Below are 22,161 nucleotides of genomic sequence, written 5' to 3'. Positions count from 1 at the left end.
TTATCCAAAAATTAAATTATTTTAAATTTAAATAAAGAATTCAATATAATTATTTTTTTACTTATTTTTTTTATTTTGTCATTCTAAAGATAACCTATGTTATATAGATTGTTCAACTTATATTTTGACACTCAATATATTTAAATATGATTTTATTAGATAAGTTTAAAAAGAATAAGTTTTTAATTTTCAAATTGATTAAATAATATTTTACAATATTAGATTAGATTAGTTGAAATTTTTAAATGAAACTGCATGTTAACATATGATTGAATTAAGTACATTGATGATTTTCAATAAATTGATTTGATCATCTCATTTCAACAACGATCATACAAAAAATCAATGTTGAAAAGTTCTTTCTACGGAAATTTTTTAATAATCAATGTCAACAACTTAAATTCAATTTCAAAGATATCAACCCGTTAATTTTGATGACGATTTTTGTTAAACCAATATTGATGGAGACTTGTAGAAAAGCTTTTTTATAATAGTGATTGGTGAACATTATTCAAAATGTGCAACAAAGGAATAATAGCCTTGTATTTTTTTTATGAGATTGAATTATACTTCTAGCACATGATGAATTTAGTTTTTCAAGAAATGATTTTTTTTTATAAAAAAAACTCTAAAAATATAGACACAAAAACTAATCAAAACACACATTCAATAAGGAAATAATAAACAATAAGTTGATTTTTTATCTCAAAAAAGCCAAATCAGAAAAACAATTTATACAGATAACAAGTCTGTATTATTCCGGGTCTCCCTCCACTGTAGCAAACACCACCATCCATTCAGGTTAGGCCTAAGTACAATCATTTGACGGATCAAACATGTTTAGGCCTAACTTCTATTCCTTCAAGAATGAAACCGTGCTTCCACATATCACTAGTTTCCCTGACATTCATATAGATTTCATCTTCTTCCAAGCCTGAGTTGAAGAACTCTCCCATCTCAATCTCTAACCACTTATCTTTTCTCACATTAGGACGTTGCAGACCCCGAAATCTGTCATCAAGATCATTATCTTCTAAGTTGGGATCCAAACAAACATATTTGGAAGTTCTACTGCCTCCAACATTACTTACTGATAACATCGCAGGATGGTGGTGAAATCCACTGGCATCGATCATCTGGAACACAAGAAAAGCTGCGTACTGAGTATTTGGGGACAAGACGCGGGTCTTTATCTGCCCAGTGATGTTAAACCAGCACACAGCGTAAAGCCTCGCAACTTCTTGGAACCTACTTGTACAGTAAGACAACTCAAAAATAGCTTATTTGATTATTTGTGGCACAAATTAAAGACAAGCAAAACATTTGAAAAAATCAATTCATCGATAAAAATAAAAAAAGGGAGAGTGAAATAAAAGTTTACCTTGACTCTGGTAGGCTTTTCCACTCCCAATATTGAGAAGCCTCTCCCTGCGTTGGAGCTTGAAGAACAAAAATAGGAAGAATCAAAATAAATTAGAATTAAATATAATAATTTTAAGATTTTTTTTATGAGTAATTTTAAGTATTGAATGTTATTATTTAAATATTAATCTTTCTTTATTAATTATCCTCAAGTTTTTTTTACGGCTTTTACTCTTTTGTCAATGGTTACAAAATTATCTGCAAAATCTGTGTGAAAAGATCTACAATACAACATTAAACTTTTTATACAAAATAAAAATTGTATGAGAATATCTAAAAAGTATTTGAACTTTGGATAAAATTCTCACCCCATGTAATAGAAATATCCCTAGCGGAAAGCATGTAGCACTTCTTCGCAGTTCGCTTTTCCAATTGAAAGCTCTGCAGGAATTTGAGTGACGCAACGTACACAACACATTTCATTTCAGGTATTCCATAAAAAACATCACTACATGCAAGGAGAAATAATGTACGTACCTTTCTACCCTGGTCGATGATGGTGGGACGGTCGGAGAGAGTGAAATAGAGATCCTTCTTAGAGTTAGAGGAAGAAAGTGGAGAAATGGTAGAGGAGAAATCAGAGGGTATAAAACGATCCCACACAGTGTCGTAATCAGCTGCAGAATAAAAGGCCTTGGAAACGAGGGAGAGCCTGACTATGTCTTCAGGAGTACAAATGTACGACAATATGTGTGCGACGCATCCTTCCGGCAAGTCTTGGGACTTCATCACTTGATTTCTGTTGGATGGAGATACTATCAACTACGAATATGAAGAACGAATTATTTATAGCTCAACCAATTCTAACATAGTTTGCGTGTATTAACTGTCTTATTAATTATTTCTCAGCAGCGTCAAGTTGTCTTGGTCAATTACGAAATTGCTTGGAAGCTTGCAACCATCCGGATAGTAAGTAATGTAACATCAGTACCCTTTAGTCGGTAAGGGACCCTCTTCGCTTCGCACACGCTTCGTTGACTTATTATTACTGTTGAATATTCTGCAAATTCCTAGAATTATCATAATAGAAATTTTCAAGAAGAAAAAAACTATGCTAGAGAAAACTCTAGTTGAAATAGATTATCAGTCTAGAAAGTTCATCTATGAAAGGTCCTAGAAACTGAGATCTTGAAAGAAAATGAATGTAAGTGATAGATAAATCTAGAAGTGAAAGTACTTGCCTCAATATCAGAATTTTTTATTGAATCAAAAATTGATCTTTAGATATTTTAATTGTCAATCAAGATTTGACATCAAAAGATTCAACATTACTTAAGATCGCTTCAAGTCTATTGTTTTAAGCTATTCCTTCTGTCATTAAGCTATTCCTTCCGTCATTTTCTTAAAATTTAACTTTGTTTTAAGATTTAACGCTTTAACGATTTTTTGTCACATAATTAAAACAAATCTTTCAAAAAAATAAAATTAACCCAATATACAAGTTATTTTTTATCCAAAGAATTATATAAGTCTAATTTTTTCATTACATCTGAAGCAAGATAGGTGCAACGGCAAATCTTTAGTCGACTTAAAAAATTAAAAAAACATAAAATTCTTTTTTTCCTAAAAAATAAAATTGCACTTTCTTTTTTCTAAATAAACAAAAAATATAACAAACATAACTCATGTTCTCAAGGGAAAATAAATATTTGAAAAATCACTTTATTTATAGTACACTCGATTAAAGGTTGTGGTCTTCATGACGAGCATCTAGAGTACTATCACCTTCCTCGCACGTAAACGACTCTCGAATCTTTTTTCTCAAACCGTAGATCATTCCTTATTATTTTTTGTTTTCTCAACGTTTTTCTTAAATAAACGTTGATAGCGACTCGTCCAATTTTCCCTTTTTGGAAGACATTTCTCTATATTTTTTTATTGTCATCCCGTCATGACCCACGTTGCGAGCGACTAGGGGTGGAAATGAGCCGAGCAACTTGTCAAGGACCTTTGGCTCGGCCTATGTAAGGCTCGGCTTGGCTCGGCTTGTTTACTATAAAGGTCAAGTTCAAGCTTTTTAAAATACTTTTTTAGATAAAAAGGTCAAACCCAAACTATAAAAAAAAAACTTGTTAAGCTTGACAAGTCGGCCTGTTTAACTAACAATAATAATAATAATGATAATAATAATAATAATAATAATAATAATAATAACTTTATTTTATCAAATCCTATCTTATCCAGATTTTATTCCATTTAGCTTTTATTTCGTCCAGATTTTATTTCATCCAATCTTATCTTATTTTATCCAAATTTTATTTTATTTCGTTTATGGGCTTGGACTTAAAATAGATTTGTAAGCTTTAGAGCTGATGACCTAATCCATACATTTTTTAATATTATGTTCTTTTTATTTTGTTTTGATATACTTTGTGCTTTAACGACTTAAATTCAATATGATTTTGTTTATCAATTATTTTTGGATTTGTACATTACTTATACGAAATTTTATAAGTTTCTTTTTTTAGTTAGTATTTCACTAGGTTTTAAAATAATTAATTAATCAAAGATGTCTTTAAGCAAGCTTTTAAATAGGCTCGTGGGCCAAGCCAGGCTTTTATGTAAGCCGAGCCGAGCTGTTAAAAAAAGCCTATGACAGGTGATGAGCTCAAGCCTTACGTATTCAACTCAAGCCAAGCTCAAGCCTAGTAAAGCTTGGCCTGGCTTGGCTCATTTTCACCCCTAGTTGCGACATAATTCATACAAAGCATAAGAATAACAAGCTAAAAGCCTAAGAATAACCTACTTTCTCACGGAACAACCGCTCCAATTCGTGCTGGAATCTCTTTTCATATGCATAGTAGTAGTAGTAATAGGTTTTTATACATTGACATGGGCTTGGGCTTGTCGTGACACCCTTACTTAAGTGGGGCTCCTTCTTTCAATCTTGGTTGCCCACTGTCTTCACTTGCTTAAGTGATGCTTAAACGCCTAAATTGGCTTGCTTAAGCGAGACCTTCATTTGTTTCCTGGCTTGGTCATCCCCATTTAAGCTTCCTAATGTGGGCTTAAGCAAAGGCCTTCAATGATATTAATTGGGCTCTTTGTCTGAGCTTGCTTAAGCTAGCCATTATGCATAATTTTAGCTCTTAATTTATCTTGCTCAAACAACCAAAAAGACTCGCTTGAGCAAAGCATGTTACTGGCTCCTCAAAATCTCTTTGTCTTAACTCACTTAAGCACATAGCAAGTCACGCTTAAGCAAGCATATGCCCACTTGTAATTGTTGACTAATTACTAGCAAAACTCCACAAAAACATCAAGAAATTCTAACTAATTAACATCCTAATGCATGTAAGTGTAATTCCTTATTTAATCTTAACTTTGAGTTGAAACAAGGCTCTATGTATAAAAGATGTCATAATGTGTTGGTTTTAAGCATATTTGGAGATTATCAAGGAACGATGATACCCTTTCCCACACTCTATACATGCATTGTCCTCAATGCATGAAACAAAATAAAAGACAACCTAAAATTGGAAATAAAAACTAAAACTAAAAATGAAATACTGAAAGCGAAAGACAACCTAACATGAAACTAAAGAAATCAAGAAAAAACAACCTAACATGAGACTTAAAAAAACCAAGGAATGACAACCTAGCGTGAAACTAAAAGAAAATCAAGGAAAATGGAAAATAATCTCCCTAAGATGGAGGTGGAATAAGAGGTAGAAAAAGAAAAGAAAAGAAGATTGTTTTTGATTTTTTTTTTACTATGGTCATGCTTGACACAAATTCCAACTTCTTATTAATAGACCCCTAAAGATATATAATTACTTTAATTAGACTACTATACATAAACATTTTAATATGATATTTAAAGATAATTACTTTAATTAGACACACTATAGATAAGTATTCTAATATGATCTCCAAAGATTATTATTTTAATTAGGTGCATTATAGATAAATATTCTGATAAGATCTCCAAAGATAATTACTTTAATTAGATGCCTATAGATAATTTTCTTAATTAAGCTAATTAAAATCATGGTGATATCCACTACATCTGTTTTGGAAAGTCTTAAGATGTTGTAAAATGAGGAGGACTCTTATGATTGACCATGATCTTTATGGTTGACCAGAACCGTTTATCAAGTAAAAATAGAATTAAATGTTCATGAAATTGTACATTTATTCAACTTTTCCAGTTGATTGAACAATTATACTTTTGCAAGATAAAAACTAATATCCAATTTGAGTTATGTTAAGAAAATACTTGTAATAGCACGAAAATCCACATAAAAATATCACTCTAAATATAGTTTATCGATAATCTAGTTTTAAAAAGGTTAGTTTAAACAAATATATCATATTATGTATTTAATTTAATTTTCTATTATTGCCTATCATTAATAAAATATTTTTTTATTTATAAGATGGTCATTTATTACTTCTAAAACAAAATACATAAATTATTATAAAAAATAATTTTTTCAAATATTTTGAGATGAAAATCTCTATCAATAATATCAACATTAGCACCTTGTTTGTTTAAATGGAACTAAGATAAAAGAAAATAGGGACATATGATATAAGTTATTAACATTAGCCCCTTGTTGAAAATTAATGTGCTTTAACTTTATTTTATGTGTAAATTTATTATTATTATTTAAAAAAAAAACTCACGGTTGAAATATTTTTGTTTTAATTTTTAAAAAAATTAAGTGACTTTTTAACATATTTTTTTGATAATAATAATAATAAATAGTTTATGTTAATAAAAAATTTATTATAATAAATTCTTTTAATTAATATAAAAATGTTTTTTATATAATTTATTTATTTATTTCCACTCATCCAAATAAGCGAAGAGAATTTTTTTTTACTGAATAAAAGCGAAGATAATTTTCTGTACTTTTTTTATTTCTATATCTTTGCTGTGTTTTTTCTTCTTTAGTTTACTAAATACAAATAAAGCAAAGGAGATAAAAATAATATATATATATATATTTAAATAAATCTGTAAAAGTATAGTCTCACATTAACCAAAATGTGTGCTGTGGTCATGTAATTAAAATGTTGCAAGTCAAAATATGACCTTAATTAACCAAATGAAAACAAAGGAAATGGTTGGATGCCATCGATGTATGGCCAGGAAGATATAATCACATTTTAATTTAACTGATTTTAACCCATAAACTGGAATTTTAATTCCACAATTTTTGGAATCCATCTAAAACGACACCTCATGATCAAGTCCCGTCAAATCCCCCCCTTTTTCTCTCCGAGGCATATGAGGAAATTAACCTCGTCGTTTTTTGCATGTCTCCAAGCTAGCATGGCTTCCTCTTCTTTTCATCTTTTTCTGTTAATCTCTTTGCCGTTCTTGTAGGCTCTGCTTCCCTTCCGAGGGGGTCCTTCAACGTCATTTGAGGGACCCTCGTCCTTTAATTTTGCTAATTCTTATTCTTACTAATTAATTTAACCATATAGATTATGAAAGATATTTTTTTTGCGTTGTTTCTGGATGGAAATACTTTTTAGAACGAAGAATTCATAAATATCATTTACAAATTTCTTCAACCACAAGTTCTTGGAGGTTGTTTATTTGATATACACATACATCGTAAGAGGCTAGAAGCATGAACTGCTTCCCTTGTTGTGGCCCTAAAAAAAGCAATAGCAAGAGGGAGCATGGGTCTCCACCCCCAGAACTTGTTACAGGAAAAAATCCAGGTAATTATGTGTGCTTTTTTTTTTTTTAATCAGTGGGTTGGTTTTGCAACATTTTCATTTTATTTTAAACTCACGACCTATATATAATTCATAGTAAAAATTGGTTGATTGATAAATAGAGATAAAATGGAAGCTTAACATATATATATATATATATATATATATATATATATATCATAGCAATTTTAATTTATTGATAAGTATTTGTTTGCATGGCTTAAAACATTGCGGTACGTGGGTCCATTGGAATGCAGATATGAAGAAACAAAAAGCTGACGAGCAAAACCAAGCTGACCCTGGCAATATTCAGGCACAGGCTTTCAGTTTCCGTGAGCTAGCAACAGCAACAAAGAATTTCCGTCAGGAATGCCTCATTGATGAAGGAGGTTTCGGCAGAATCTACAAAGGGATAATTCCTTCCACCGGCCAGGTCATAAGGCTTTTAGTTTAGTTATTTTTTAAAAATAATTTTAACTTTTAGAAAAAGAAAGTAGTTGAAAAAATAATCTATTTCTTTTGTTTTTGTTTTTCACTCAATTTGTTAAGTTTTGTTTGGATCCCTCCAGCTTGTGGCGGTGAAGCAACTCGACCGAAATGGGATCCAAAGCAGTAAGGAATTTCTGGCTGAGGTTGCGGAGCTAAGTCTCTTGCACCACGAAAATCTGGTCAATCTCATTGGTTATTGTGCTGATGGAGATCAACGTCTTTTGGTCTACGAGTTATTTGCTTCGCGTACTCTAGAAAACCGTCTTTTTGGTAAGAGAAATCTTAAAATTCAGACTTTTTAACCTCATTATTTACTTTTATTTATTTAAAAAATTACAAAATCTTATAGACATCACGTGTTACTCCGTTATTTAACAATAATCACTCAATTTTATAATTTATACAACAAATTTATTAATAATAAAAAAATATATTAAAAAAATTATTACATGACCCAAGATGATATATAATCTCACACTCCTCCATATTATTAAAATAAAAATATAATTACGTGTGACTTAAAGATTGAGATGCAATAAGTTTTGGTCGAGAGAATTTTGTTAACCTTCCTCTTTTCATTATTACCTTCCCTCCCTTATACATAATATTTCATCAAATTTTGATATAGATATACATAATATCATACAATTCTACCTTGTTCTTTATTAGTTTAGGTTAATATGTAGCTAAAAAATAGGAATTTTGTGGCAGAGAAAAAAGCGGATGAGAGCCCATTAAATTGGTTTGAAAGAATGAAAATAGTAGCGGCTGCTTCTAAAGGACTAGAGTACTTGCATGAGACTTCGAAGCCCCCGGTTATATACCGGGACTTGAAAGCGTCGAGCATCTTGGTGGACAGTGATCTGCTTGCAAAACTATGTGATGTTGGCATGGCCAAGCTTTCTGGTGGAGACAAGATGAACAATGGACCTCCAAGACTTATGGGTACCTATGGTCACTGTGCTCCCGAGTATGTAAAAGCTGGTCAACTCACCTTGAAATCAGATGTATACAGTTTCGGAGTTGTCTTGCTAGAGCTCATAACTGGACGAAGAGCCATTGACACCTCAAAGCCAAACGAAGAGCAGAATCTTGTTTCATGGGTAAAATACTATTAGCAATCTCTTTAATTTGGAAGTTGTTTATGAGAATGATGCATGATATTAGTTATAGTTAAGGGGAAAACTGTGTCTTAAATTCTCAATTTTCAGTTAAAATAGGTATTAATTGTTACTTTTAAAAGGATGACTTTAGTTCTCTTAATTTTTATAATTGCTCAATGTTGCCCCTCTTATCCTACGTTTCACAAAGAAGACATTCACTAATTATTCAAAATAAAAGGACCCATCTTACACATAAAAAAAAGTATGAAGACTAAAATTAATTTTGAATCTTTTGACCGGAAATTAAAACAAAAATAAAACACATTTGGACCTTACAATTTATAGGACAAAACTTATTTACAATTTTTTAGGTGTCGTCTGTACAGTTTTTTTAAAAATGAGAATTGGAGTTTTACTTTGGTAATATACATAAATTCTTTAATCAAATCTTTATTATGCGGATTATTGAGGTGCAACTTCAATTTTGACATGAGAACATTACAAACAATATCCCATGAAATTGTATCCAAGTTCTGTCATCCAATGTCCAATAGCTTCCTTGATCCACGAGCATGTGTTTTTGATGTATAATGTATCAATTAATGTCCATCTAAATTTGCTTTTGTGACTGTGCAGGCAACACCCTTGTTCAGGGACCCCAAGAGATATCCAGAAATGGCAGATCCACTTCTTAATAAGAACTTCCCAGAAAAAGATCTGAATCAAGTTGTTGCAATAGCATCCATGTGCTTACAGGAGGAAGCAGAAGCTCGTCCTTTGATCAGTGACGTTGTAACTGCTCTAGGTTTCCTTTCCGCGCCTCCTCCTCCACCTGCTCATGCTCCTGTCCCCAAAAAGAGTGATGTTGCTGAAAGCGAAAGGGAAAGCGATAGCGAGGGCGAAAGTGAGAGCGGAAGCGACGCAATATCTAGAAAGGGAAGCCGCAGATCATCGTTGGATAAAAGTCAACATGATTATTGTGATAGCAGCCATCTTCCACCAGTGGTTTCCTCTAAACCAAGCCGCAAAAGCAGCACCAGATCAAGTAAAGGAAAACACAGTTCAGAATCAGGAGATGGGGTTAGCGTTTCTTCCATCAGCAGCAAGAGCAGTAGGAAATCTCGCGGTGATTTAAGCCAGAAGAGCAGCAGAAAATCTTCTGTGGAAGATTTAAGCCAGCAGAAGAGCAGCAAAAAATCCTCCGTGGAAGACCTAAGCCAGCATAAGAGCAGCAGAAAGTCTTCTAGCACCAAAGACTTAAGCCAGAAGAGCAGCAGAAAATCTTCCGTGGAAGACCTAAGCCAGCATAAGAGCAGCAGAAAGTCTTCTAGCACCAAAGACTTAAGCCAGAAGAGCAGCAGAAAATCTTCCATCAGAAAACCTTCTAGCAGAGTTTTGAGCCACAAGAGCAACGTTGCATCTGAGGATGGAAGCATTTCCTCAAGTTGTCGTAGCAGCAGTGTGGGATCAGAGGATGAAGGGGTTCGGTCAGAGCGTAGCAGCATGAGGCTATCACAAGGAAGTTATCGCTCGGACCCCTATGGCAGCAGAAGGACAGAGGATGAGAGCATGAATATTTTAGACCGTGCAACCAGCATTGGGTCTGATGAGGATAGTGGTCACCCTTTTGACCAAACAAGCAGCAGTGGAGGATCAAGTGTTTATTCGCGATAACTAAACTTATCAACCTCTGCTTAATTGTGCCACTTGTGATGATGATGATGAACATGCATGCATGCTCATTCTTTGACATGTTGCTTTGTATTTTTGCCACACAATATGTGGGATTCTTTTAAAAACTATTACTTTAATATCAAGCGTCCTTAATATTTATCTGTTTTGTCTAGTAGGCCTCGTGTATATTTATTCTTTCTCTACCTTTTGTTCAACAACTAGAGTGAAGCTCATCGTGAATTTTCTTCGAGGAATTGTTGCTATTGTTGGGAGTGTATATCAAAACTGCAAACTCTAATTGTTAATTACTATCATTTATCAATGCTTGTTATAACTAATGTTATAACTAATTGTAAATGAAAGATAAATTGTTGAAAACATAATTTTGATTACTTTGAGTAAATGAAACTAGATTTGAGGAAGATTTTGAGTTCAAATTTTATAAATAGAAAAACATGATTAGAAAAGAAGATTTTGTTAAAAATAATGAATTAAATTTTCAAATAAAGACAAGTGATTCACAACATTAATAAATTCTTTATGGCTATACAATGTGGTAAAAGAAAAATCAGTAAAAAGCTTTTTTCTGCTCAAAGGCCATGCGCCTCAACTCCAAATTATCGATGAGGTTATTTTTTTTATGATGACCCATGGACTTAAATATTGTCAAATACTTTAACTCTTTGCCTTTCGGTCGCTGAGGTGACTATGGAGGATCTAGAAGACCGAAACTGGCTTTTAAGTTTGAAACCTAGTCATTACTTAAAAGTTAATCTAATTTTTTCTTATACAAGTTAATTGTCAATTTGTTAATTTATTAATTTTTTATTAGAGAAGTGATTAAATTCATGATTCTTTCTTTCTTTCTTTTTAATCATCTAATCAATTTTATATCTCCTAAAAATGAATCTAATTATTTTAAATGAACTTTGTTTATTTTTCATAACGTCAGGAATTTAAATAATAAAAGCATTTTTGAGATTTTAGTTAATCATTACTCCTTATCGAAATATTAGCCTCAAAGTTATGTACGTGGAAAAATCTGATCAAAGACAAAAGAAAAACGTTAAATATAAAGCAGATATTTAATTAAAAATTGTAATATATAGCCATACATATAGTTATTTAATCTGAGTCTGCTTAAAGAAAAAAAAACCTGAGGCTCTGACAATAATTTATATATATATATATATATATATATATATATATATATATATATATCATGAATGCTTTAATAATAAGCTTTTTTTATTAAAAAATGAACGTTAGCCAAAAAAGAAGCTAGAACGAGAATAAGTATCGAGTATTGTTATTTTCAGTCCAATGCCATGCATGGTGTATCAAATCCGTAAGTATTGTCGTAAGACGAATTCTTTGAGTATTATCTTCATTTCTTTTAATTTTTTTTTTAGGATTTTGAAATTAATTACAAGTGTTTAAAAGAGTGCATGTACGTGTGAGAGAGCATTTCTAAAAAATATATATGATTTGGGGCATCACACGTAATGCTTACAAAAGTCACGCATCTTTAGGTGACGGTGATCACTTGGTCAGAATTCATCTGCTTTTTAATAATGCAGTGTATTATTGAAGCAAAACGAAGAGATTATGGCATAATGTGGAAGTGAGAGTTATTTTCGACCCCCACTCCCCATGATCCTATATTACATTCCTATTGCATTTTTTTTCGATACTTACATTCCTATTATAATCTATCACAGTAAATAGATAAACGGGCACATGTAGCTTATTAGTTATTATTATTATGATATTCCAAAAGTATTATAGATGTAAAAGTCATATTTAAAATTATATCTCAAATTTTGTTTTTTTACTAATAATTAGTTTGAATTAATTTTTTCCAACATTATTTTCAAATTTTCAAATTTTATTTTATTTAACTGTATATCAATTTTTCTAAAATAATTTTTCTAGAATTTAAGTAAAAGAAACGTGCTTTGTAGTCTTTACTTAAAACAATACAATAATCAATTAATCTAGTACCTTTTACTTCATTGTGCACAACTTTTTTCTTTCTTTCTTTTCATTGAATAAGAACACCTCCAACCATGGTGATTGGGTAAAGTGATTTTGTTAAGCGTTGTGTTTAATAAGAGTTGTCTGTCTATTTGCGGATGTGTAGTTTAGCAAGTTTTGGTTGATAGTATTGGTTTTTTTTTTTCTGTATTTTTTTTTTACATTGTGAACAAACTAGACGTTTGAATGATTTACATAATACTGGACGTTTGAATGATTTATACCACTTTAACTGAATATCCTAAAATATTGCACACTAATCTATCTGTTTTAGTTAGTGTCTGCATGCTAAGACATTGGAATAAATTCTTCTTGTAACAAATCTTGTCAACAAGAATTGTTAAAAATATATTGAAAATTATATATAATACTAAGATTGTAATAATCTTTTCAATAAAACTTTTATTGTAATTTTTTAATCAATTTGAATTCAATTTTAAAACAAGTAAATCCTTGTAATTTTTTCTACAGAAAACAAACAAACAAACAAACCCTTATTTGTTCCAAGAAATGAAAGGTACAATACAAGGGCTGGCTAATTGACTTGACGAATCTGAATTAAAGGATGAGATCCGGCATTCCCCGAATGAAATCCATTCAGTGTTCTCCAGGGCCCATTGAAAAAGTTAGCCAAACTTATATATATATATATATATATATATATATATATATATATATATATTGACTGTGGCTGAGTTTGGCACATAGACACAGAGATGGGCAAATGGCGCAGGCATTTTGAAGTGCAATAAGTGAGAGCAGAAGACAGAGTCAACAGTGACAGTTTGGCAGCAGCCATAAACATTCAAATTCCAAGCTTTTTCAGATTGGTCATACTTCTCCACAGTAACACACACCCACTTTTCTGCAACAATTGCTCGGTTACTAAATGCCCCAGTTCTAGCCATAAGGGCACGGACATGGAGGGTCCCTATCCCATACCTGTACTTTGCTGCTCCCTCATTCAATTGGCCGCTTCATTCAACATCAACCACCGCACCACACTTCGCAAAAGAAAAAGTAATCAAGTAAGTAACAAACAACAACCATCTTCATTTCACCCTTTATTTTAACTTATTATTACTCCCTTTTCCTTACACTACAAAATATTAAAATGTCTGTGTAGAAACTGATTCATGGTAAAAAAAAAAAAATGGTCTGTGACGGCAGTGGGCTGGGCAGGCCCTTTATTAGTGGCACCCTGCACTGCACTACCTGCTTCTGCCACCGTTCATTCTCTGCATAATCATAATTCAACCGTGTAAAAAGGCTTTTACCATTCCACTCCCTCTCCTTGTCTTTTCACTTTTCAGGCTCTAAACCCCTTCCCCACTTTCTCTAACCTTTTTGCTCCCAATTTTGTTTGTGGCTTCGATTTCACAGCTGAACAAAATGGATGTAAGCTTCTTTAGTTGGGGTTCCTTTTTAGTCACTTATGGTGCAGCAGGGAATTATATTCATATATAGTTATTAACTAATGATTGGTTTTTTATGATGTAGGAATGGAAGGGAGACGAACACATTCCAGCGTTTGGGAACTGGGATTTCACCAATGAGTTTCCAATCACTCGTTATTTCGAGTGTGCCACACAGGCCCGTCTTCATAACAAACCTCGTCATCTCCGAAATCATATCAAACAGGTTCTCTTAATTTCATGCATGATGATCATACGAGGGCATTTAAGATTAACTTTTTAAAAAATGGTTTCAATTTGCAATGGTCATGGTTCATGATGCAAGAACATATGCAATTTGTTTCAATTCCCACGTTGTTTTTGTGATTGTGAGTGTAGGAAACGAGGAACAAGGAGAGGAGGTGCCGACATGTTAATGGTAATGCTAACAAAGGAAAAGTGTACGACGTAAGGGAACAGCAGAGGAAGCCAAATAGAATAAGCAAGCATGTGCAGGTGCAGGTACAACAACACGACACCGTTCCACGAACTCCCAAACCTGTTGACGAAGATCTCTATAAGATCCCTCCCGAACTCCTCCACACCACCAACAAACGGGTACCTCACTCGCTCACCAAAATTTTCTTTTTGCTATTCATTCATTTATTTATTTATTCATTTCTAATACTATATACTGTACTATATTTGTTTACGTTTTATATCCCATTTATATGCCAAAATTTTTAATTTCTTGACCTAGTTTATGGATTTGTAGAAGAAATTGCTGGGGTTCATTTCCAAGTGTCTTGTACTGCTTGTGTGTCATGAGCATTCTAAACTGAAACAGTGAAACTCCTATCCAAAGTCAATCGATAACGCCGTCATTCGAAGGAGTTTTTCGAGAGGGAACAACTGTGTTTAATTTTAATAATGCTGACAGTGATGTGCCCAGCTAAATACAGGGTTTAGATGTCGAACATGAATGAATGCATTTTGCTTTTTATTGGCCATGGTTTCCTTCATTCAGGTCAAGTCAGTTTACCATATCATTCTTCTAATAATACTGTTTGTTTGTAATATTTTAAAATATAATACAATATTAGTAATAAAATATATAATATGAAAAAGAAAAACTGAAACTAAAAGAAAAAGAAGAAAAAATCCTTCAAAAAAAAAAAAATTAAATAGAAACGAATTGTTAGGCCGAGCTCACGCTGCCATATATTGAGTGTGTGGCAACTGCAAAAATTGGTCGAAGGTGATTTGGATTTGAAATGCAAACGAGCAGAGTTTTGCATCGGGTGGTTATTTTGGATTGTAATGAAAAGCAATTTATGTAATATTACATACCAAAACTTAATTGATCTTAATTGCATCTTTTAAAATTTGATTAAATTATCTATCATTTTACTATATAAAATAATTAAACTGATACAAGACAAAATGTTTATATATTGAATAAATAATAAAATCATAAATATTATATTAACTTATTTCACCCTTTTTTTGGTGAATTAATTTCACCATGTTTAATACAAAGCGGCAGTACTAAAGATTGAGATTTCTGTCAAAAGAAAGAAAAATAAAAGATTGAGATTTTGTACTTGAAGATATGGACTACAAGTTTGAGGAAAAGTTAAATAGTCAAAGATAAAAGCCTAAAAAAGAGCTGCAAGGAAAAAGAAAAATGGAAGCAATAACTGAAGGTACTTTTTAATTACTGACTCTTTTTTTTTTTTTTACCTTGCACCAAAAATAAAAAGCTTTTTCTTTATTAATATTGACGAACTAATCAGATTCAAATACCAATCAATTCGCATAAAAAAAAAACAAACTACAAATCAATTGTCTTTATATTCTTGGGCCTTGATATACTTTTCGGCCTTGGCAAGCATGTTCAGAAGACAAATCTGATTATGGGCTGGACTGGCTATTCCTGGCAAAATTCGAAGCCCGAAATTGTTAACATATAGTAGGTGGTTGTTTTCTGCGTTCCCCTTTTTTCCAATGGCACCATTCTTTATTTTTTAATTATTATCTTAAATTAAATTGCTTTTATTAAATTATTTTAAAAAAAATAATTTTGAAAGTGATTTAATCTTCCTTCTAATTTTTTAGTTCTGAAATGTATAAAACACTCTTATAGAATTGAATTTCAGAAGAGTATTTACATTTTGAAATTAAATTTTTAGAAAAAAAAAATTAAACATTGAAGTATTCTGAAACTGCAAGTATATTATGACTCACTCCCATAATTAAACTCATTTGAGTAATACAAATTAAATTTTGAAACAACAAGAAAAAAAGGTGGTGTAATCAGTAAAAATGGTGATATAAAATAGCAGGCTTGTACACTTATGCTGAAAAATTGTCGATAAGGTTTCATAAATGGATATAGTTGAACAAAAAAAAAAGTCTTAAAGAAGAATACAATATAAAGGGCAATACATGATCATCATGAATGGTATATTAGTTTGACAAAATGAATTATGTATAGACACATTTTACCTACAGTAGTACAAAGATTTAATATTCTATATTTTGAAGTATTAATATTTTACAGTACTTTTTTCACTTTTTTTCTTTCTTACTTGATTGTAAAAAAAATTTATATATAAATTGTAATAGAAACCAATGGGGGCTTGGCTGAACTAGTCTCTGATAATGTAACAAATTAAGGTTTAAATTACTACTTAAAGAGATATTCATGTTTGGTTTGACTGTATCTCAAACATAATTTTCTGGGAAAGATGATGCATGTGAAAAAAAAAATTATAGAAATAAAAAATTTCTTCTTCTCGTGTTATATCTTGTTGTCGGATATAACCGTAAGGTGAAAAGTGACCATCACGAAAATTCCTTAATTTCCTTCTTTGGCCATGAAAATGGTGGTTTACTATGCATCGTTGCTCATTGTTTACTTTCGAACCAGCGGTAGAACCCACGAAAAAGTCAAACACTTTTTGGAGAGTGTTTTGTTCTGTGCTTTATTATATTTAGTGCCCACGAAAAGGACCTTGAGAATTCATTCCTCTGCATCTGAATTTGTCTTGTTTATAACTTCCTTCTTCACCAATTATACATGTCTGGTTTTTTACTTGACAATCTTCTCGAATTTTGATCATCCACCGAAAGCCTACACTAGTAGGTAAAAATAGAAAGACATTTTGTGGTCCTTGGTCTCGGATGTAACTGAGTGAGCTTTAGCAACTTAAACATAATCCAATAATTAGAATTGGTCGAATGATTACTATTTATTACAACTGATGATGAATCAAACTAAAGCTCAAGGTATGATCGATGAACCCTCTTATATATTTTGGATAACCCTAAAAAAACAAAATATATGGCAAAACCGTACCAACGCATGCATTATCTGAGCTGATGAGTACTCTCTACTTGGCACCTATTTTTAATCACTAACCAAGTTAACTAATAAGCATATCTCAGTATATAATAATTGTACTTGTCCCGTCCAGTAACTATCGTGGTCCAGTGTAACCTAGTAAATGTTGAGGTGAGGGATAACCCTATATATTTATCTATGAGTATAGCGTTATCTCATTTGTGAGATACACCCATCGGTACGGGTACGGTATTGTTATTTGAGTTATTATATTGCAAACATACACAATATTTAAATGCACTTTTGAAATTTACTATCAATAGCGTTATCTCTTTTTTCGTCACATCTGACCAGTATTTATTTTTCATTTTTTTTATTTCTCTCAAAGTGTCTATTGATTTTGGGTAATGAAAGAAACACCTTTTTTCTTGTTATTGTAGGAAATTATTTTTCACATTTCTCAATCATTACTTTTTTTTTTCTCTTCAGCGTTATTAATGCTCCACAATATACTAGGCGTGTGGATGCTTGAAGAAATATTAACAGCTAGGAAAATAATATTTCACTTCCTTTATTATGGATAAGTGTTACCATGCCTTTTCACAAGTTAATTAATTGCTAAAAAGCTCCGTCGCGAATGGCGAGTTGCATCTCACACTGAGCACACCGCCAAACAGTTGTTACATATCGCGATAAGGTAACCGGTGGTGAAGAATGTTTTTACTTCTCTGCATTGATATTGCGAAAGCTTTGAGAGTATCTTACTGAGTAAACTCTTATTTTAAACATTCTATCACTGAATCATTTTTTTTCCAAAATTAAATACATCCTCAAAGTAAATTTCAAAAGTGCATTTTATCGCCATTTAATTTTTTTTTAAAAGACTTAGTATACAATATTTTTTTCCATTTATTACTCTTTATAATTATAAACATAATTTTTAAGATAATTATTATAAAATTAATAAATTTATCATATATGATTGGATGTAATTAAATGTGTTTAGAAATGGACTATTTACTTTATTAAATTTGTGTCACTAATTTTTTTCTTAAAAATATTAAATGAAAGAATAGCGATAAAAAAATCCTAAAGAAATTAATTTGATGGCAAATTCAATCTTTAAATATTGAAAGATTGATAACTTGGTGGATATTTATAGAGTTTACATAGTGAAAGTTTTCTTTAACGGATTGATTGGATGCTAATATTTTTTTCAAAATAAAACTAATACAACGACATATATAACTATGAAAAACAGAATAAAAATGTTGATTATTTTTATAAAAGACCTAATTTTCATTTGGTATGTTATAAAATAAATCATTAAATATGAAATAATATTGTATTATGTTTTACAATATACTATTTTATATTAAACATAATGTAATATTAGTTTTTAATTATATATTAAAGTTTTTATCAAACATTATGTTACTATATCTTGTATAACGTGTTAATGTATATGCTTTTTTTTTAACAAACTAAATTTCAGAATTCATATGCAACGTTAATGTATATGAATTTTTTTATTTAAAAAAAAAAACATATTCTAAGACGGTTCTCTGAAAATGGTTTTTTCAAAAGACCGTCTTGGAACCCTTAATATATTTTAATATTTTTTAATGCATTCTAGAACGATTCTCTAAAAAATCGTCTTAAAATGTGTACTATTTTAAAACGATTTTTAACTAAGAATCGTCTTAAAATGGTACCTTTCTAAAATGGTTTTTAGCTAAAAATCGTCTTAGAAAAAGATATCATTCTAAAACGGTTCTTAACTGAAAACCATCTTAGAAGGATACATTTCTAAGAGGATTTTCTATAAAATCGTCATAGAAAGTATAAACTTTTTACGGTATTGATTACGACGACAGTTAATAATCGACGTAAAATGCACAAAATAATCGACGTAGAAGGTGCTTTTTGTAGTAGTGACATTAGGTAGCAAGTAAACCGGATAATGGGATAAGGCATGAGTTGCATAGGACGCCATCACATCTAATAATGGGCCTGAAGCTGGGTTAGAGTTAGGTTACGTAAAAGAACCCTACATTACCCCACCGTAGACTGGTAGAGTAATAAAAACACATACAATGGAATAAGGAGTCATCAATTTGTTAAGATTCTCAAAAGTGAAAATTAAAATAATAATAATAATAAAAGATTTTCAGAATATTGTGAGACTGGGAGTGAGTCATTTTGAAATTTAATGTTGGCTCATCGACAAAATACAAAGCACATCAAGCTAGCTATAGTCTCATAATGAGATAACTTTTGAGAAAGTGGCTTTGGACTTTAACTTAACCTTACAAAACCAGCTTATAAGGTGAGGATTGCTCCCCACTTATATAGTTTATCTTGACACTATCTTTATTCGATATGAGACTTCAACATGTTCCATTTTTCTCATGGCTACCCGCCATGTAAGACTTCCAAAACACCCCTTTATCTAGGTGTGACCACACTTTCCCTTACGCTCAAGGCTACCTGCCTAGAGTGTGACAAACATAAGAATCCATTTAGGATAAACTCTGATACCATATGAGAAAATGAATTTGAGATTTAACTTAATTAAACAAAAAATCAAACCAAAACTTCATAAGTTGATAGAGAATAAAGCTTTCCTTTAGGAAGAAACAAATATGAATCCACTGTCGCACATAATGTGCATATATACAAGTTTTCTTTCCAATTCTCAATTTGCATTTACCAGATATATTTTGTACAGAACACAAGAAACTAAACTCATGTACAAAGAGGTGATTTACAATTTCCAAGGCCTAATTTCACCAAGAACTATTAGTTCGGTATACCCTTTCTATGAGAAACAGGGGATTGATATTTTGTTGTACTTTTTTCACATAAAAGATTTTCAAACCAAATAATAGACACTAACTACGGCTAGTAGAGGATTGAGCTATGTCGAGCATGCCAAGAATAGCGCGAGCTTTCCTTTTGGCCCTTGAATTCCCGCATTGTGCAAGCTTAGAAATGTGTCAGTGACCATTTCATCCTCCCTAATTTCCCTCCTTTTTTCTCTATTATTGAAATTGATTATGTAAAGAATCGCAATACAGTTCTCCTTGACGCATTCTGATGTTGTGTTTTCCTTTTCCCTTAAGATATCCAACAAGAAGGGAACAACATCATGGTTCACCAATGCTTCAACAGCCTTGGGATGTGTAGAGAGAAGTGGTAGCAATGCCAACAACTCATCAACTAAAGCATGGTCAACGATCTTTTTAAGAATAACTTGCACTGCACCTTCCCTCACTATTCTCCCTTTGTTTTCATGCATGTAACATAGTCTGGACAGTGCTGAAGCATCATCTTTCATAGTTGGTGGATTACCCTCTTCTAATAAATCCACCAGTATTTGATAACTCCAGATCTTCCAATTATGTGTTTGTTAGCATCAAGAGTTGACATTGAGAAAATTGTTGCATCTACATTGCTCTCGTTTGAACTATTCCTCTGATTTAAGGGATTCTATAAGAAGTGAAATGACTTTTTCATCCTTTGCAAAGACCCTCTTGTTGTCATTGTGAATTGAAAGATTAAGAAGAGTTGTGATCAAGTCCTCATGGAACTCGGAGTCCACAAAAGCCTTGCCGGGTGATTAGGGTCTCAGCAATAGATGAATCACTTCTAAGTCACCAAAGAGTGTTCGAAACGCTAACATTCGCCTTATTAATTACTGTCGAAGCTCTTTTGCGGCTTCTTTATTTTCCGAGACATAGAGTGATAGCTTGAAGAGTAATGTATGCAAAGGGAGTCTATGAATTATTAGAATACAACTGTGAGGTGAAGTCTATGAAGTCTCACATCAAATAAAAGTGAAAAAATTAAGTATCATATAAGTAAAAAGAAGACGCATAAACTTAAACTTGAACCTTAAAACTCATTTGGAGGAAGCAATTAGGAGCAAGGATGGAGTGAGATAGGATTTACTGAGTTTAAGGACATATTCTGTGGATCTCATTCAGCCACCTCTGATTGAATGGCCAATCAAAAGTATGCACCATTAATCAACATACATTAATTTAGTAGTACAAATGTACAATGAGGACCAAGTAACAACATGCATGTAAATAATCTTTTAGGCAATAATTAAAACCACATCCTATAACAACTACTACTTCTCAATCTTCATTCTCTAAACAAGAAGCATTAAAAAAAATCCAAATAAATGTGTTATTCATTGTGCATCAAATAATACAATGGACAAAAAAGTTGTCTAATAACTCAAGGATTTGTGTTATATTGTTTTTGTGTTGTGTCGGTGTACATCAAACGAACCTATAAAGTGTGACCAATTCTATCAAGATAACAACTATTATTACTATATATAATACCGATGATTTTTTGGATACTTTATTCTAAACACCTCATTTAATTAACACAATTTTTTTCTCTATTTCTGTTTCTATTACATAATAGTATCAATTATCACCCCTGTATTTTTTTTTCTCTTTAATTTCTTACTAAATGTCAAATAGATTTTTGGGTATATTAAAAAATCCCCTTTATTGTTATTTTTATAACTATATTAAAAGCGTAATGGTCGATAGACGGTTCTCTACACTAAACACTCCAGTAACACTTTCTTTTTCTTTTTCTTTTTATCAAATGAGAACATCATATATATGTTACTAGCTAGTATATCATACTTATATCAAATAGTTTCTTGCTACCCACCAATCACTTTTTATGTTGAAACCTTACGCAAGGATGAAAGAATTGATCTTTATTATTAGAAGGGAAAGAGAGAGAAGTCAACCTGTCCAGTGGCCAAGATAACAGGATCTGTCATTAAGTTTCCAGAGAGAGGGCAGCGAAAGTGTGGAGGAACAGTTACATTGTCCAAGTTGCGAGAGAGAGAGAGGTGGTGCATTTCAAATCCTTGAGAGCAGAAAGAGCATCCATGGCGCATACGGTGTAGTCATCACTCTCCACAATAGTTCACCAATTCCCGCAACATGTCTTTGAGTGCATGTACTTGCTCCTCGGTCGCCAT

At 31.8% G+C, this 22,161-nt stretch overlaps 3 protein-coding genes and 1 pseudogene across 4 annotated transcripts; 2 read left to right on the top strand and 2 right to left on the bottom strand.

Annotated features, from left to right (window-relative positions):
* Positions 1 to 650: 650 nt before the first annotated feature.
* Positions 651 to 2,198, bottom strand: LOC114372658 (putative F-box protein PP2-B12). Its single transcript, XM_028330336.1, has 4 exons — positions 1,900 to 2,198; positions 1,731 to 1,803; positions 1,382 to 1,439; positions 651 to 1,248 (listed from the first exon to the last, which is right to left on the bottom strand). Exons 1-4 carry the CDS (start codon positions 2,149 to 2,151, stop codon positions 831 to 833), a joined length of 801 nt encoding a protein of 266 aa, XP_028186137.1. The 5' UTR covers positions 2,152 to 2,198; the 3' UTR covers positions 651 to 830.
* A 4,494-nt stretch (positions 2,199 to 6,692) lies between these two features.
* LOC114370966 (probable serine/threonine-protein kinase PBL24) lies at positions 6,693 to 10,523 on the top strand. The gene is made up of 5 exons (XM_028328366.1): positions 6,693 to 7,101; positions 7,356 to 7,531; positions 7,668 to 7,857; positions 8,299 to 8,690; positions 9,327 to 10,523. Exons 1-5 carry the CDS (start codon positions 7,008 to 7,010, stop codon positions 10,362 to 10,364), a joined length of 1,890 nt encoding a protein of 629 aa, XP_028184167.1. The 5' UTR covers positions 6,693 to 7,007; the 3' UTR covers positions 10,365 to 10,523.
* Positions 10,524 to 13,140: 2,617 nt separating this feature from the next.
* On the top strand, positions 13,141 to 14,823 carry LOC114369549. Of its 2 annotated transcripts, none has more exons than XM_028326776.1 (4): positions 13,141 to 13,429; positions 13,902 to 14,042; positions 14,195 to 14,413; positions 14,571 to 14,823. In XM_028326776.1, the coding sequence occupies exons 1-4, from the start codon at positions 13,322 to 13,324 to the stop codon at positions 14,643 to 14,645; spliced, it is 543 nt and encodes a 180-aa protein (XP_028182577.1). In that variant the 5' UTR covers positions 13,141 to 13,321; the 3' UTR covers positions 14,646 to 14,823. The 2 variants fall into 2 exon arrangements, with proteins under 2 accessions (XP_028182577.1, XP_028182578.1); XM_028326777.1 differs by lacking the exon at positions 13,141 to 13,429 and adding an exon at positions 13,546 to 13,799.
* A 5,157-nt stretch (positions 14,824 to 19,980) lies between these two features.
* LOC114370479 lies at positions 19,981 to 22,161 on the bottom strand (annotated as a pseudogene).

The sequence above is a fragment of the Glycine soja genome, chromosome 10 (assembly GCF_004193775.1).
Source record: "Glycine soja cultivar W05 chromosome 10, ASM419377v2, whole genome shotgun sequence".
Classification (NCBI taxonomy): Eukaryota; Viridiplantae; Streptophyta; class Magnoliopsida; order Fabales; family Fabaceae; genus Glycine; species Glycine soja.
The sequence above is the reverse complement of the archived record's forward strand: the minus strand, read 5'-3'. Positions and strand labels throughout refer to the sequence as shown.